General features: G+C 35.0%; 1 protein-coding gene across 1 annotated transcript in view; it reads right to left on the bottom strand.

The window, feature by feature from the left end:
- The window catches only part of FSTL5 (follistatin like 5), a 254,255-nt gene that overhangs the window by 80,844 nt on the left and 155,366 nt on the right, over window positions 1–18,045 (bottom strand). The window contains 1 exon segment of the mRNA XM_054066262.1: window positions 8,143–8,309. Coding sequence (XP_053922237.1) covers window positions 8,143–8,309 — 167 coding nt within the window.

Raw genomic sequence — 18,045 nt, 5'->3', positions numbered from 1 at the left:
GAGAGGAGAGGAGAGGAGAGGAGAGGAGAGGAGAGGAGAGGAGAGGAGAGGAGAGGAGAGGAGAGGAGAGGAGAGGAGAGGAGAGGAGAGGAGAGGAGAGGAGAGGAGAGGAGAGGAGAGGAGAGGAGAGGAGAGGAGAGGAGAGGAGAGGAGAGGAGAGGAGAGGAGAGGAGAGGAGAGGAGAGGAGAGGAGAGGAGAGGAGAGGAGAGGAGAGGAGAGGAGAGGAGAGGAGAGGAGAGGAGAGGAGAGGAGAGGAGAGGAGAGGAGAGGAGAGGAGAGGAGAGGAGAGGAGAGGAGAGGAGAGGAGAGGAGAGGAGAGGAGAGGAGAGGAGAGGAGAGGAGAGGAGAGGAGAGGAGAGGAGAGGAGAGGAGAGGAGAGGAGAGGAGAGGAGAGGAGAGGAGAGGAGAGGAGAGGAGAGGAGAGGAGAGGAGAGGAGAGGAGAGGAGAGGAGAGGAGAGGAGAGGAGAGGAGAGGAGAGGAGAGGAGAGGAGAGGAGAGGAGAGGAGAGGAGAGGAGAGGAGAGGAGAGGAGAGGAGGCCTGTTAATGTTTCTTTATAAAGCGAATCATTAGCTGGCTCCAGGTATTACAAAATAGTCCACATCTACATTATGTACACAAGATGTACATAATATGCTGTATTATAAAGTCCGGCGGTATTGCAATTCTGATTAAGCTAGAATTATAAAACTTGCATGTTATGATTACTTTAATGGTAATTACTACACGTGAATGAAACCTCATCACAATTTTTTTCGCTGTACTTCATTAACCCAGAAAATTACAGATCAACATTGGTACCTGGTTTAAATGTGTCTTTGCAGTGTCATGAAAACACAAAGTATAGTCTAAAGTAGCATTCATCGTGACATCACTAAAATAATTACAATAGCTTCAATATTCAAACCCAATAAAACATGCTAAATCTTTAAAGTCTCACAAGTATCCAAAGCTTCCCTTTTGTGTGATTTTTCTCACTGCTAAAGAGTTAATTAGGATTCCAAAAAAAAAAAGAGAAAAATAAAGAATGGAAAAGAACTGAATGAGACGACTGCACTGGTAGTCAAGACTTTTGGCATATCTATAAGTAAAAAACAAAGCATTAGAGATTTGATAAAACTAATTGGCATCTTTAAAAATAACCATTTTCACTTTATTTTTAAGATGGAATATAGAAAAAAAAATGGTATTTGACCCATTAAATAAAAATGGTAATAATACATACTATTTAAAAGAAAAACAGTGTAACAGCCAACTCAATACAGATAAAAATAAAAATGTGCTGACTTTGATGAGTCACTGTTAATCAAATCCAACTTCATATGCATCATGCATAAAGAAAACCTGTAACTAGGCTGTTAAAATGAACTTCATATATCCCAGATGTAACACACACAGAATACTGCTGGATCACATAGAAAATATGCACTCCAATTGCTGCATTGCAACTCAACTATTATTTACTAAGAAAGTTCAAAATAAAATGGTAAGGAGTCATTTTTTTTTGTATTGAACAAGACTGGTAGCTTTTGACTATGGTACTATGACTGATTTGATTTGTTCATTATTGGTCTATGAATTACTGATATCGAAAAAGGAAGAGGCTAAGAATGAAATCTCTGAAGGGAAGGCTGTCGGGAAGGAGGTTCTTGTGTTCCCTTCACATTACAGGACCCCTACACTTTCCCTTACACAGGAGTAAGTCACAGCAAAGACTCTGCAAGATCAGAGGGGCAACTGCAAAGCTTCAGGGAGGATGAAACCCTCCTGAGGAACAGAGTAAGAATATGTAGAGCTTACTACAATTCAGAATGTCACTGAGTTGATTGAACCCTACCCTGGAAGCAGGCACGCTCTCTCTTTTAGGACACTGGAGACAAAGAAGAAATCTGTTTAAATGTAAGTCCTCTAGTTTATATCCTAATATTTTATTTATTTTTTTTTTTTTTTTTACTTGTCGTTGTCTTTGGGGAGTAGAAAAAAATATTGAGGCACAATTCCCTGACATTTCTGGTTCACCTGGGATTCTGTCATAAATACAAAACCAAGAAAATAAATTCTTGGCAGACACGGGATGTATATTTATGACCATTGCCTTAAAGAACGATTTAACCATGCATAAAGAGAAGTTTGTATGTTGGTCCATGATATCCCATGGGAGAAGACAATGAGAAAGAGAATAATTCATGAGGTTCTCCTGAAAATTTCCTTAGGAACAAAAAAAGGGCCAAAAAGGATGAGGAGTTGAAAGGAAAAAAAAAAGGGTAGACATTGTGAGTTCTTTCTATGAAATATGCTTATCATTCTGAACAATCTAAAAACATTTCTGTCATTAACTGCTAAGCAGAACTCTCCATAATGGAAAGAAGCGTGTTCTTTCATTAGCATTTAATGGCATCTCTATTATGGTATTTTGGGTTGTGGTTTGTGGGTTTGTGGGTTTTTTGGCAAGGGGGAGATGGGAGAAAACAGATTGTGGAATGATACCAAGAAAGTGAAAGTTCTAATCTGTAAATTAACTTTAAAAGGATAAAGAAATGAGAAGCTTTGAGAGAAAGACAATCTATACAACTTCAAAAAAACATAAAATGGAAATATTGTGTGCTTCTCACGAAGGCAGCATAAAGAAGGATAACATGAGCTTTTTGAAAAGTAAAAGTTGAACTACACTCTTTAAAAAAGATACTAATTTAATTACATTAGAAGATGTTAAACTTTACATGGGGATAAGTTAACTAAGTAGATCTTGTATAACTGTAAGAGCAGAGGGCAAACATCTTGTAAGGAAAGTGTAATTGCTGACAGGTATAAGGAATAAGCTGAGGGCAACACTGAAGGAAAAATTCTGAGTAAGAAAAAAGTAAATAGAGATATAAAAACTGTTAAAAATGTGAAATAACTAACATTAAAAAAGTAATACATATTCCATTTAGGAAAAAAATCTGCTATTTTTACATTTTACATAAATGAGGATTATTTTCTGTAATGAACAATAGGTTAGATAAAACATATTAAAAGAGGTAAGTAGAAAGACAGGAAAGAAATTTAAGATGCATGATAACAGCAGGAAAAAAAGCCTTTCTAGGGGTATACTAAAATATCAGCAAAATGTCCTGTAATATCAATTCTATAGTGAGTCACAGAATAATTATTTTACAATTTAGCTTAAGTAAATTTTGCATACATATACTATTTTTTATGGTTTCATTCAGATGGATGCCAATTACTGTTAGCTCCCATAAGTTTCAATAAGAGAAATATCAGTAGCAAGATGCTTCCAGAAATAGTAATTGTAACTATCATAAGAAGAGTTGAGGAGTACTACATACTTTTAATATTACTGACAGGATATTATCAGTAACATTATTAATATCTAACTGCACACATGACAGCATTCTCTGAGTTATTTTATAAATTTCAAATGCACTAATTAAATTCAATTTTCAGTATCATCCTTTGAAAGCCAAATTTCTTAATATTTCTTTAAAACATCTTAGATCATATACCATTATTTAAGACTGGCTCTTAGCCACTCCATGGTTGATAGCCTTAGACATATATCTGATATACTTTCAGTAGTAGAGTAGACTATTCTTCAACGCACAGGAATTCAACAGTCACAATTTGAGTTTAAACTTCAACTCTTTTGCTGATTCTTGTTGCATTTTTCCATTTGCCATAACACCAGGACATACCATAGCAAAGGGTTTGGAACTAGATGGTCTTTAAGGTCCCTTCCAACCCAGACTTTTCTGTGATGTTTTCCCTTCCTGAAGTCAGTAGTTTAACTCATACTGAGAACTGTATATGCAAAAATTTAATTTCTAGGTATAAGCACTTGATATGGTTTACAAAATTGCACTGTCTCTACGGCTTATTCTAACTGGTCTCTTGTGTATGTGCTGACTTCTGATTATGATGATCTCTGATGCATTTTGCTGAAAAATAATATTTATCTATCTTCCCAAGTCAGTGCTTGTCATGTTTTTTTTTCCAGAAAGTGTACCACTATTTACACAATATTATTAGTCAGGAGATATATGGCTGTGGTTCTTGTATAACTGAGTAAATTAACAATTCACAGAGTTAGGCAAACATGATTGTAGTTTATAATACAGCCATAGTAAAGCCTAGAATACACCGTCTCTGGGGACATCTTAAATTATACATGGATTTAGGGGTTTTGAATGTCCAAAATTGCCTGAATAATTACAACACATTCTTTGGTGGCTAAATTGTGACATAAACTGGAGCACACTATGTTTCCCTCTGCATTTTTTCCTTTGAAGTTAATATTTATTTAAATTTATATTTAGTTCATTTTCTGTAGTGAAATATAAAATACCACTCTCTTTTGACCAATTACTTTCCTTTTCCCCAAGGTTTTATTTTTATTACATTGCCTGAAAGGATAATAAATTATGGCTACATAACAACCTTTAAGCAAATGTGAAACTGTAAGAATAAAACACAGAATATATGATGAACAAGATTCAGGAAGGTACGGAATGACCAAAGAAATGTCAAAGAAAAAAATAGAGAAAGGAACCAGAGGAAGATCTAGAAATAAACACAGGGGGATCAAATCAGTGCAAACAGAGAAATGTAAAAAAAAAAAAAAATTTGAATAAAAGAGACTCCTCTGGGCACTATTTAACTCCATGTCTTTATGCTCATTCTTTTGTTTTTGTTTTTTTTTTTTTTTAATACAGACTCCGTTAACTCTTTTTTTCCACCCTGTGTTAGCTTATCTACAAACACATATTTGAAGACTATCATTTATATATATTTGAGTGGTATTAACTTTAGAGCCTTGGTCCATGGATACTGGATCTGTTACTCTCTTTCTGTATTTAAATCATAACTAAATTGTTAATATTAAAGGATTAATCTACAAAATAATTTTTGCTTAAAAAGACTTCCAAGCACTCCAGTTTCTTTAAGTATTTCTTAAGCTAACAAATAAGCAATGAATATATTCACCTTCAGAATTATGTGCTCCTGTCACTGGAAGCATTTACTCCTCTACAATTCTTACTGTACCTGCACACACAGACATCACCCTGACACTCAGGTTACACTTTGCAGACCTTTCTTTTTACATTTGTGGGTTGTAAATCTGGTACACAGTCACACATTCCTCTTCTCCTAATTTATATAATCAAATCTGGCCAATTCTAGCAATTTCAACTCTGCTTTGAATGTGTGACCACCACTACAATCAGACTTGAAATTGAGAATCTCACGAGTGCTTAAAAATTCCGCACACGTTTCTCTTCCAACTGTGACAACTACTTCAGAAATGTGCCAGGTTGGCCTTGGCTAATAGTCAAACTCCCATCCAGATGACCATTTACTTATTCCCTCTCCACCACCTACCCAGTAGGATGGGGGAGAAAATATGAGGAACATGAATGAAAAAGGTTGTGGGCTGAGATAAAGTCAGGGAGACTGATTACTTGTTACTGTGGTAGTCCAAACAGGCTTGACCTTGAGAAATTTTGCTTCCTTTATTGCCAACTAAAATAAATAAGTAATTACTGATTTGACTGGTGCAAAACAAAAAGACATACATTATTAAAAAAATAGCTTTCCTTCTCTTCATCTCCAGCCTCAATTTCACTCCTTCATTCCCAACTCCTTTCTGTCTGCCCAAGTACTGCAGAAGGTTGGAGGGGTACAGTCAGCACATGGCAGTATCCCTTTGCAACTCCTTTCTCCTCACAGTTTTTGTCTTCTCCAGCTAAGGCTCTTCATGGGCTGAAGACCTTCAAGATAAACCTACTCCAGTGTGGCCACTGCAGATATGTGCTTCACCACGGAGCACCTCCTGCCTCTCCACCCTTGGAATTTCCTCTGTTATTTCTCACTCTTTTTGTTCTCTACTCCTCTCTCTCTCTGTTGTTTTATGCCCTTTTTTGAATGTTTTCCCAGAAGTGTCTCAAGTGTGGCTGACGGGCTCAGCTATGCCCCATGATTGATCCATTGGAACCAGCTGGAACCGCCTTTTTCTGGCACAGGGGAGCTCCTGGCCTCTTCCCTCAAAGTTCAGCCCTGAAGTCACCACTACCAATATCTAATTACCCGTACAAGAAACAAGAAGTTTCCTTGGTTTGGTTCTGTTTTGCTTGTTTTGTTTTTTTTCTTCATACTCATAATGTATATATTAGGCTTTGAAAACGCTTGCCCCTTTCACATCTACAAATAATGTCTGAATCATTCAGTTTAAAACTGAGCTGTTAACTTCATAATTCCCATTCATCATTTCCTTTTTATTTGTCTGTCCAGGTGCATGTTCATGTATTTATTTACACCTTATGCCATGCATTATACTTACAGGCGATTAGCAAGAACTCCAATTATTTACAAGCATCATGAATATTTCCAGAAAGCTAACAAATATTGCAGAAAGGAGCTTGTGAACACGGGCAAGACACTTCTGAACATCTGTCTTATGATTAATATAAAACTAAGAGAAGCAATAATTACTTAACTGAGAACTTTTCAGAGGCTTCTGGTTTTATCCTAAGCCTCTTTACTGACTTAAAGCTTCCTTTCAAACAATATGAGCTTTGAAACTGCCCCTTATACAAAGAACCACTGGGAGGATGCTCAGTTTACAAATAGAATTAATGTAAAAACAGTAAACAAACCAAAGGTGATGGGTGAATACAATTGTCACCTTAGAAATAAAAGCATTATTAAGAAAATGACATAGAAAGAAAGAAACTAGATATTTTATTGTGGTGATATTGCACACACTGAACGGTTCCAGTGATTTGGGACTCAAGTCAGAGAGTAAGAGCAAATCCCAGTGTAATGGTTTGTCCACATTTATAACTTTGCTAATAAAATTGGCCAACACAAAGTAAGCATACCCTCAAGCAAACAAAATAAAGCTGAAAGATTATTTTTAGAATTTTGTCAGAAGATCCAATTATATTTCTCGTTTTCTATTTTATACCATGTTTTGAGACAATGGCAAAGTCAGGGGGCAACTATTTGCCTTCACAGAAAAAGATTTCTAAGTTAAAATAATATTCATCGATGACTCTTTGAGAATCACAGATTCACGGAACCATAGAGTGGTTTGGGTTGGAAGGGAACTTAAAGATTATCCAATTCCTAGCCCCCTGCCATGGACAGGGACACCTTCCACTAGATCAACTGCTCAAAGCCTCATCCAATCTGGCCTTGAACACCTGTAGGGATGGCACATCCATGACTTCTCTGGGCAACCTGTTCCAGTGTTTCACCACCCCCACAGTAAAAACTTTTATCTTAATATCTAATCTAAATCTACCCTCTCCCAGCTTAAAAACTGTTATCCCCCATCCTATCACTAGACTTTCTGATAGAGTTCCTCCCCAGCTTTCTAGTAGGACTGCCTTATGTACTGAAAGGAAAAGGAAAACTAGGTCTCCTGTTTCCTTCTGGAAAGGGCCCACATTCTCCCTAGTCTTCCTTTTTATCACTGATAAACCTATAGAAGCTTTTCTTGTTGCCCTTAACATCCTTAGCCAGATTTAATTCTGTCAGGGCTTTAGCTTTCCTAACCTGATCCCTGACAGCTCTGACAATTCCTCTGTATTCCTTTCAGGCTACCTGTCCTTGCTTCCACTGATTGCAGGCTTTCTTTTTCGTCTTTAAGTTGTCCATATACACTGCTTAATATTTGGAGGAATGAACAAAAGAACCAATTTTGTAATAAAACAGTTATTTTGGAAAAAATACATTTTTATTGAATTACTAGAAGATAAGATTATTATTATGTTCTGTTTGTACTGAGCAACCATGCATTTCTTAAACTGACCATTTCACAGATTTCTTTTAGGTGTTTGGAGACTGAATAATCCTGAATGTATATTGTTGACAGTATTTTAGGCTGAGATTTTATCTTCATGTGCTTTTATTGCTATATTTATTCTTTTAAATGATTGACCTGTGAAACATATTTTCTTTATATTTGACAACAAGGGTTTGAACACACAGCAAAATAAAAATAGGCTAAGTTTTGCAGGCACATAAATTCCATTTCTTTTCTTTAAAACATCATGAGTATGGAGTTTGTTACATATCCCTTTTTTTTCCTTATGGATTTTTTTTATAATTATCTGTGAAATAAACCTTCCTCTTACTTACATTGATATCTTCCAAATCTAAGCTGTTCAGAATGACGTTGTTCCTCTTCCAGATGATGGGAGGTCTGAGAGTCCCCTGGATTGCACAACTTAAAACAGCACTTTGTCCCACCGTTGCTGTAGTGGTGCTTAGTTTTTGATCTTCAGGCAGACTCAGCCGAACTACCTCTGTAAAAGATATAGTGTTTGCAAGATTAATTAACAGGCAGTTTCATACGTTTAATTAGCATGCAGGTTTTGTACACTGGTAATTTAAGGATTTTATCTAGAATCAGAGAAAGAACTTCCAACAACTATAGGAAGTTTAGAGTATTTCAAATAAAGGTCAGCATGACATTTCAATTAAATTGACTGACAAGTATCACCCTGTAAGAAGAGAAGCATTTAACATGAAAATAAATTTCAGAGGAAAGACTGTAATAAACACGACAATCTATCCAAAGTCAGGAACTGGAAGTTATTTGACAGTTAAGGCCAATGCAGAAGAGCAGTTGGCACCTTCATCTGAACTAAGATGGCAATACTGCTGTAAGAGTAATTCATATGAGTTCATTTTCAGAAAAGAAAAATACGAATGGAACTCAGAGTAAAAAACATACAGGATTGAGGCTGAAATGGGCAGAAAAGTGAATCCTGTGTTCAGAATATAAAATTAAGGCATAAGATTTCTTTTCTGCCTGCCAGTTTTTGTGCGGCTTTTTCCTTGATATAAATGTAAACATGGTTTCCAGATCAAACTGACATTAGAAATCTCCCTCATTTCAGTCTCAGAAGTGTGTCCCAACACATTAGCTACTGTTATTTTTAATAAACGTTGTTAAAAACATTCCTACTACATTTCTCTGGTCAAAAATTATTCCTGTTACAACTATGTGCAGAAATTCAGAGACAGAATAATAGATAGTTGCATACTTGAATAAACACAGAGGGGAAAAAAAAAAAGAAAAAAATAGAGAGGGGGAAAAAACCCAATCCTGAAAAAAACAGAGCACTTTATTGCATCAGTTCTGAACTGCTCTTTCCGTGAAGGAACAGAAGCAACAATCAGGATGCACTGTAGCACCTGGCAGAAGAACTGAGGACAACACTGCATAACAGTTGAAGACAAACCTGAAGAAAATGCAGTGTGTCCCATGAAGTATTGCAAATTATTACTATCCACAAATATTTGCCACATATTCTTTGCATTTACTGTGCCACATAGTACAAATTGCTAGGCTTTATAAGGTATTTCACAATGCTTGCCAGGCCACTTTTAATTTATTTAGCAATGTAAAATATCTGTAAAACAGTAAATTTAGAGGAGGCAGTTTCAAAAGTATGTCATAGGTCTTTGTTTGGGGCTGGAGTATGTGTTTTGTTTTTTCTTCAAGATAGACAAATAACTAACACATTTAGGAACAAACCTGCCGGGAACACATGAAACCATACATGTTCTGCATGTATGTGTGTTTATGAGAAAATTCAATCAATATGAAAAATTTGGAGAACTCAATATTGTTTTTTCATATTCATAGTTATTGTTCGGATCATGAAGAAATTCCAAGATTAATCTCGAAAAGTATCCAGCATTTCTAAAATTAACACCAGTACATCAAATCCAAACTCACTTAATATCCTGTGAGAACGAAAGCAGTTTATGGCATAGTATGTGAAATATCTAAAAAAAAATATGTGAAGAAAATCCTAATAAAATTAAATTCACTATGAACACAATGCTGGTAATTACACAGTATGCAGCCTTTAAAGGAAATGTATTTTTATGTCATGAAAACCTTTCACAGAATCACAGAATCACAAGGTTGGAAAGGACCCATTGGATCATCGAGTCCAACCATTCCTAACACTCCCTAAACCATGTCCCTCAGCACTTCATCCACCCGTTCCTTAAACACCTCCAGGGAAGGCGACTCGACCACCTCCCTGGGCAGCCTGTTCCAGTAGCCAATGACTCTTACTGTGAAGAATTTTTTTCTGATATCCAACCTGAACCTCCCCTGACGGAGCTTCAGGCCATTCCCTCTTGTCCTGTTCTCTGTCACTTGGGAGAAGAGGCCAGCTCCCTCCTCTCCACAACCTCCTTTCAGGTAGTTGTAGAGAGTAATAAGGTCTCCCCTCAGCCTCCTCTTCTCCAGGCTAATCAACCCCAGCTCTCTCAGCCGCTCCTCGTACGACTTGTTCTCCAGCCCCCTCACCAGCTTTGTTGCTCTTCTCTGGACACCCTCCAGAGCCTCAACATCCTTCTTGTGGTGAGGGGTCCAGAACTGAACACAGTATTCAAGGTGCGATCTCACCAGTGCCGAGTACAGAGGGAAAGTTGTTGTTCAACTTTGGAAGAAATGTACTTGATGCAAAAACTCGTAAATAAAATTCATATTAGTACTGAAGTACTCTCAACACTTTCAATTAAACACTACACCAAATACATTTTCCCTTATTTTGATTGCCTCTGGTATTTCATATTGCAAGAAAAAGAATGCATTACTTCAGTAACTATCTTTATATCATAACAAATCTAAAAAACCCAAATTTCAACAAGAAGAAAATCAATTATGTGAGCATCTATGTTCATTTCAATCCAAGGGGGGGAAAAAATCAAGTTAAAAAGAAGTTTATCATTATTGAAGTTTTCAAATAATCTTTTAAAAATGTAGACGTGTTAATATTAACAGAAGACAACTTCACTTCTATGATGTCCTACAACTCATTTGGACACTTACATTAAAGAAGTGATACACTCTGATGACACTCGATACTTTCTTCTGTTGTGTAATTGCCTACAACTGAGAGTTGTATTTTCACTTGTAGTGTGCAAAATTAAATACAAGTTATTAAAATTCTGCAATTGTAATGATTCTGTTGGATTAGAAAAAAAGAGCTATATAGGAATTGAAGATCATCCAAACAGCAATTTTTCAATCATCTGCTAAAGCATGAAAAATCTCTAGCTTTTTCATCTTTCATTTTTAATTTATACTACAAAAGGCATCACATATCTATTCTGTTTTAATCACTAAATTCCTTTCATATGTGAGACAGTAATCCATCTATTATAGCAAAGCAGTAACCTATAAGCAATCTAAGATCTTTTCTAGTTTCTTTGTAGCCTCATAAGAGCAATACTTTGTAATTAAAACTTCTCTCTCCCTATCTCCCCACATCCAAATGTGAGCATCATAAGAAAGCTTTTCTGTTCTATAATTGAACTCAAAAGTCCAATTTGTGTGATTAAAATATTAATTTTATATTTAGACAAAAAAAAAAAAAAAGTGTTCCTTTTTTTTTTCCCAGAAGGAATGTGCTATGACTTAGAACTTAAGTGATATAGCCCACCAGACAAATGAGACTAATTTTTTGAATGAGATGCATTACCTGACACAATTTGTGACACTAAGGAAAATGAAATGCATGAATTAAGTTCAATATTGCATTATTTACTGTAGTTTTTTAAATTTACTGACTCATCAGAAGCATTTCAGCTCCTATCTTAGAGGAGATGGCTCTTCAATGACACTATCCTTTAGATTTCCTAAGACAGACCTGCAAGGCTAATGGAATGATTGAAAACTTCTGGTAGACAACTGATAGTACAAATATGTTGCTTCTTTTTGGAATTCATTGTGTAAAGATCTCAAAAGGCAGATCAATATTCTGATACTCCATTTATAAAGGGGTATTCTCCAAAGTCACTGTTTAATTTAGAGAAGTCATGAAATGATGATCATGAAATCAGCTTGTGCTATAGGATCCCCTATGAAAAATTCCATCCTTCATATGATAAACTGAGATAGCTAATTTAAATTCTACAAGACTTGAAAGCAGTTTTTTTTCGATTAACTGTAGTATTAAGTGGATGCATGTATAGAGAATATCAGTAAGTGTTCCAGATGTGTTTATAAACTTTAGAGTGCAATAGTAGAAGAGGGAACATCTATCAAATGCAAAATTTAATATTTGCTACCTCAGTAAAGACAGTATTCTGAAACCAAAAAAGATAGGCATTACTGTATTATTTTTTGACACTAACAGTTGATCTATTGTTTTTTTTTTTAAATTGCCTTATTTTTAACAATAATGATAGCCTTGCCATACATCACCATCATAACAAAAATAATGAATAAATTTGTCAGAGGAATAGAAAGTTGTAAACTTTCTATTTACAACTCTTATCACATGCCTGCATTGTAATGAAACAACTGAATGCAGCATTTCATAGAATTAAGAAACAGTTGTCCTGCCTAGAACGAGTCAATGCATTAATGTTACATATTTTTAAAAACGTGTGAAAAAAACAACCCTACACTTACACACACAGTGGAATTACTGCTTTCCATCAAAATACTAAATAAAATAAAGTTTAAAAAACTATGTATATTTAAAATTAGTATTTCACAGAAAGACTATTATATATGTCACAATGTAACCTTTCTTATTTTCTGAAGATAAAATTATTGCTTACATTTTCTCATTTGGGGGAAAAAAAGAATCACCCAACTCAAAAACCTGTAAGCCTATTGAGTACATGGAGCAGAGCTTTTTGATTGGTAACTCCCTGGAAATGCCCGTTCATCAACTGTCTGCTGCTAGGGTGGAAGAGAAAAACACTGATGTGGGGGGAGGGTGTGGTGTAAAGTATTCCCAGGTGCACAAGGCAGTACCTGTCTCAGAGTCCCAGCTCCATAACATTCCTTTGAAAACAGAAAAGATAGGTCCAGGAATTAAATGATACATTTACCATCCCTTCTTTCCTCCCTGAAAGAAATAAACCTGGATCTGAGAGCTGATATATTTTTGCCAGAGACTGAAGCCACGGCAGTAGGTGATATCACCTGCTAGGATGACATCTAACTTTCTCTCCATGTTGCCCTTGTAGAGCAATGACAATTCTTTGAAGTTTAGTCTCATGCATTTTGTTTATTTATTTTTACATGAAAATGCAGAGTAAAGATTTTTAAAAATTGGAATTGAAATAAATTCAGTTTGCTACTACCAATACCAAGCAAAGAAATCAGAGCAATGACAATTCTTTGAAGTTTAGTCTCATGCATTTTGTTTGTTTATTTTTACAAGAAAATGCAGAGTAAAGATTTTTAAAAACTGGAAGTGAAATAAATTCAGTTTACTAGTACCAATACCAAGCAAAAAAAAAATCTGGATATTGTTGGTTACAGAGCAGTAACATTATACCTAAGAAGACAGTAGTTTTTACCTTTCATAGCTTTCTATCATCAGAAGTATGAATGCTTTACTATGGTATATTAATAAGTTTGTAACTCCTCAAGATGCTGTATTACCGACACACATTCCTGGCTCTCTACTGCAAAATGTCACTAGATACATTTTTCAGATAAAAGGGAGAAAGGCAAACAAAAAAATAAAGAAATCCATTGACTAAAAGGTAGAGGTATATTTAGGGTATGTGGACAACAGAATACATTGCAGACAGCTGTGCAAAAATATCTGGTTGGAAGCAACATAAAAAGAGGTGATTATGAAAGAGAACAACAGTTGCAAAACCAGAGTAAGTGTTAACTACTTGGAAGACATTTTAAAACATTGACACTGACTGGGAAAGAAGAACTCTTGCTGATGGGGTTCAAAAATACCCAAGATTACAAAAAACCCCTATTGGTTTAAATGTAAAACACTCCTGCACTGGTTGAGTAACATGCTATATGGTTGAAAGGGTCTAAATAATCTCCCGGTACTACAGCCATTTTGCAAATTCCCCTACTCTGCATTCTGCTTAATGGCACAGAGTCAAGTTCTGGTTCCTCCCATCACAACCATCACAATGTTTTTCATTACTGAAGTTATCACTATATTTGATCCATCTTGAATTCATCCTTCTTGAAAACACATCAAATAAAACTGTACATAGTATTTTGAATTAAAAGAAACTGTAATGTAACAACTAATCTGTATCTCTTCCTGAAAGACTTCAGTCAATACATCTGTAGAATGCAATTGCCTTTTTAACATTCATCTCATCTGGTTCCTCACAGCTACCCTGTGATCAACACATCCACATAATGATGAAATGATGAAAGTACTTCTCATTGCTTCTCTTTAGTTATCTAAGATCTATGTTATAGATCTGCTTTTGTGTGTCCTTCAGATAAAATTAGATCAAAATAAGATCATGCTTTTCTATCACAATTTTGTAAATATTTTCTGATATAAATATCTTTCCAATACCTTTCTAGAATACCTTCAGAACTTACTGAAACCTAATGCAAAGTAACATCACTCCTACTGAAGCAGCAAAGAAAGGGGACAACTATCAGACACCTTCTGGTTTTCAGAGTTATTTTGTTTTCCAATATGTCATATCTTTTATATACATGACTACTATATATATCATTGTTACTTTTGTTTTGAACCCTAAAGGTTTTGTCCATCTCTGTCACATAGACAGGAATTTTTGGAAGATACACAAAATGCATTTAAATAGCTTTCCCTAAATCTCTTACAACCTAAAATACATGAAGACGTAAACAATGAGTGTATGTTCACTTATAAAGCTTTTAGCTCCACTTGCAGCCACTTCAGTCAAATTTGTAAAGTTTATTGAGCAATATCAATGAAAGCAGCTAAACATAAATAATACTAAGGAAGGTATTACACTATTGCAAATGATGATCAATTACAATACAGTTTAAGTGTTTAAATCTTCTTACTTTGTCCAATATTTAGTAATTAAGCTGTGAAAGGCAGGTAAAAGGAGTTTTCAAAGATGACATTTTGCAGAAATATCCCAACAGCAATAGGGCTAAATCAATAATGAAACCTTTTTTTAAGCGTTATTTTTCTAAAGTCATACATCTTGGGTTTTCATTCTTCATATACATTAAGCTATATCAATATGCTTGTAAGTCAACAGATAAAATGATATCACCATACTTTGAAAACACAGTAGAACGGCTAGGGTACTGCTAGGGAAAAATGAAAAAAAACCCAAAAAGCGATAGCTGTGCGGTGCTTTGATCAGCCTTTCTGCTTTCTTTATGCTAAGTACAATGAGCTGATGCACATAACATGGAACACTGTGATGCTTTAAGTGGAGTACATTTATAAAAACAGTTGAAATTACACTTGGAATTAATTGAGTTTTCTGAAGAAGGCAAAGAACAGATAGTAAATGTTGGACTACTTCAGTTTTCTCCATATAAATGAAAAAAAACCCTTTTCTCCAACTCCTTTGGGGGGTAAAACAGACCGTAGGGGACTGTACACAATCACAAAACTCACTTGTCAACTTAGAATACCAAATCAGGCTACTACGAGGAGAAACACGGAAGCATATGAAATTTCTTGGATTAAGTCTTTCCTTACTATATCTTAGGACCACAGTATTACTCTGAATAAGAGTTTTTGAAAGCCAAAAAGGATGGAAGATGTTATACTGGGACTTTGTATATCACTTTACAGTTTATTATCTTTTAAAGGAAGGAAGAACTTACACAATTGAAGACTGTTTTGGTTAATTCCATCAACAAATATAGAATTTAAACTCTCTCATTTACTCACATAAGTTGTATTTATTCACAGCAGCCACAAAACACTCTTCTGAGTCTAAAATAACGAACAGCATACAGACTGGCACCCACAATCTAAAATTAAGACCACATGAATCCTGTATTCATTTTGTTTGCCTATTTCAAACCTAATTTAAAAGCAATCACTTTTTAAAACCAAGCAAAGAAACCTTTTGTCCATGGACTACAGTAAGTTCTGTACTTAATGGATAGCATTACTTCATGGCTTCAGATAGGGTGAAATAGCTGAAATGCAGCTAGGGTATGTGTCTCTTCCTCTTCTGGCACTGATCCCACTTTCCTCAAAATGACATAACAAAAGCTTTTTAATCATTGTCATTTTGCTTTTATTTTACAGCAATTTTAAAGCCAGCACACGTCACCATTAGCATGACTAATTATTTTGTCATTTTATGCTGTATCTTCTGCTTTGAATTTGTTGTAAACATATTATTCACATATTTAGTAGAATATCTCAGTATAAGAAGCAACAGAACATGGTTCGTGAATGGTAGTTCTCTGTGGTCTTATGTCAGTAAAGAAGTCCTTCTGTTCGCATCCATTTAAGTGCACACAGAAGAAAAAAAGATAAAACTTTTTTTACTATTTCCTAATATTTTAGCTGCAGAGCTTGGATTAAAATCCAGGAGGTCTTATTTCTATCTTTATGGCCAGCATAGCAGCGGATTCTACTTTTGTATTATGGGAATATGGTGGTTATTCAAATCAAAAAGCCCATAAGGGACTTACTATTATGGTTAACATTTACTCATTCTTCATCTTTGCTAACATAAGACTTGAAAATCATTTTTTTGTTGATAAGAATATTGTAATAGCTCATTTTTTAGCAGGTTCAGTACAAACCAATTCCATAAAGAAAACTAACAGAACCCATAACAGAAAAAACAATTCTGTCTGCAGTTGTATTTATAATACTATTCAAAGAGATTTAATGGAGAGTGATTGATAGTTCATGCTAGGATGCATTTAAGAAAAATGTAAAGCAAAAAATCTATAGTTTCTATTTCCTCTTCCACCTGTGCAATGGAGTATGTTTTTTATTCAAATACATAGAAACGTTAAGAATCCTTCAATTTTAAAAATCAGGATAATGTCAAATATTTCAGCTGACCTCTTGCTTTAGAGAATTTAGCATCAAATTATTTTATTATTAAAACAGCTTTTGTCTTCTAATTTTGTTAGGAACAAAAACGACCGCTTAAGTAAGTTTCTTTAAAAAAAAAAAATCATCTGAAGCAAGTAAAAGGACTAAAAAAATAGATTATATTTTACAAAAAAAAATAGATGTATGCACTAATAAAGTGTTACAATTAAAGCAAAGTAGATCTGTTAGTTTACTTGGCAGGAAAGAAACAGTGGAGTGATGATAAGTACTTGTACAATCCTGTCTTTTTATCAGAGAAAATCAAAGATTATGAAAGTTTAGAGGAGGAACTAAAAGCAAACAAAAAAAAAATTTCCAATGGTTTGTCCACACAAATACCATATGCAGCTCTAGGTCTTCTGCAATGCAGATAAAAACTCAGAGGAAAAACAAGCACGGTAAGGTTATAGAGCAGTTTAAATATGAAAAATGATCATAGCTTGAATTTTTCTTTTACAAAACAGATGACGTAGAAGGCTTTGACAGAAGTCTACAAAATCACGACTGTCGTGAAAGAGCTGGGAAAAGTATTGGTAGCTCATGGTTTCTTCTAAGACTGTAAAACTATCAAAGTAAGCGAGTAGGAGACCAGGTTCAAAACAAAGGACAGGTTCAAAACAAAGGACGCTTTTGTGCTTGAAGTGACAGATCTGAAAAAAAACCTCTTTGCTAAAGGATAGTGTGGATTCCAGAATCTTATATGTGCAGGAAGAGATTGCACAAGCGCCCGTCAGAGTATGTGCAAAGTATCATGACTTTCTCACAGTTCTCTAGACGTCAATTTAAGTCCCTTGTTGACTTAAGCATGGGACTAGCTATTCCTGAGACCGCTACGTCTATTTTTATAGTTTTAAGGCATGTTGTTTTATTTTACATGGAATTCACTCAGAAAATGTGATTTCTAGGTTTTATTTACAGTGTTTGAATGCTTTAGTTTTAACTAAGTGAAAAATAAAGTATTTTAACAGTTTTAATGAAAGAAAGTAATTTAACTGTAATGTAACTGAATTAATTAACAGTACTGTCTCCTAAAAATATTTAGTTAGTAGGTGATTTGGCTGTTCTGGTATTTTTAATTGCTTCTAATAGGATTATCTCTGAATGGCAAAGAATCTTTCTGCATTGTTTACATATTACACATACTTGTTTTAACAATTTTTTTAAAAAATGTGAATGATGGCAGTCATGAAAAGCAGTGATA

Source organism: Cuculus canorus, chromosome 4 (genome assembly GCF_017976375.1).
Source record: "Cuculus canorus isolate bCucCan1 chromosome 4, bCucCan1.pri, whole genome shotgun sequence".
In the NCBI taxonomy this organism is placed as follows: domain Eukaryota; kingdom Metazoa; phylum Chordata; class Aves; order Cuculiformes; family Cuculidae; genus Cuculus; species Cuculus canorus.
This window is presented reverse-complemented; position numbering and strand designations above follow the sequence as displayed.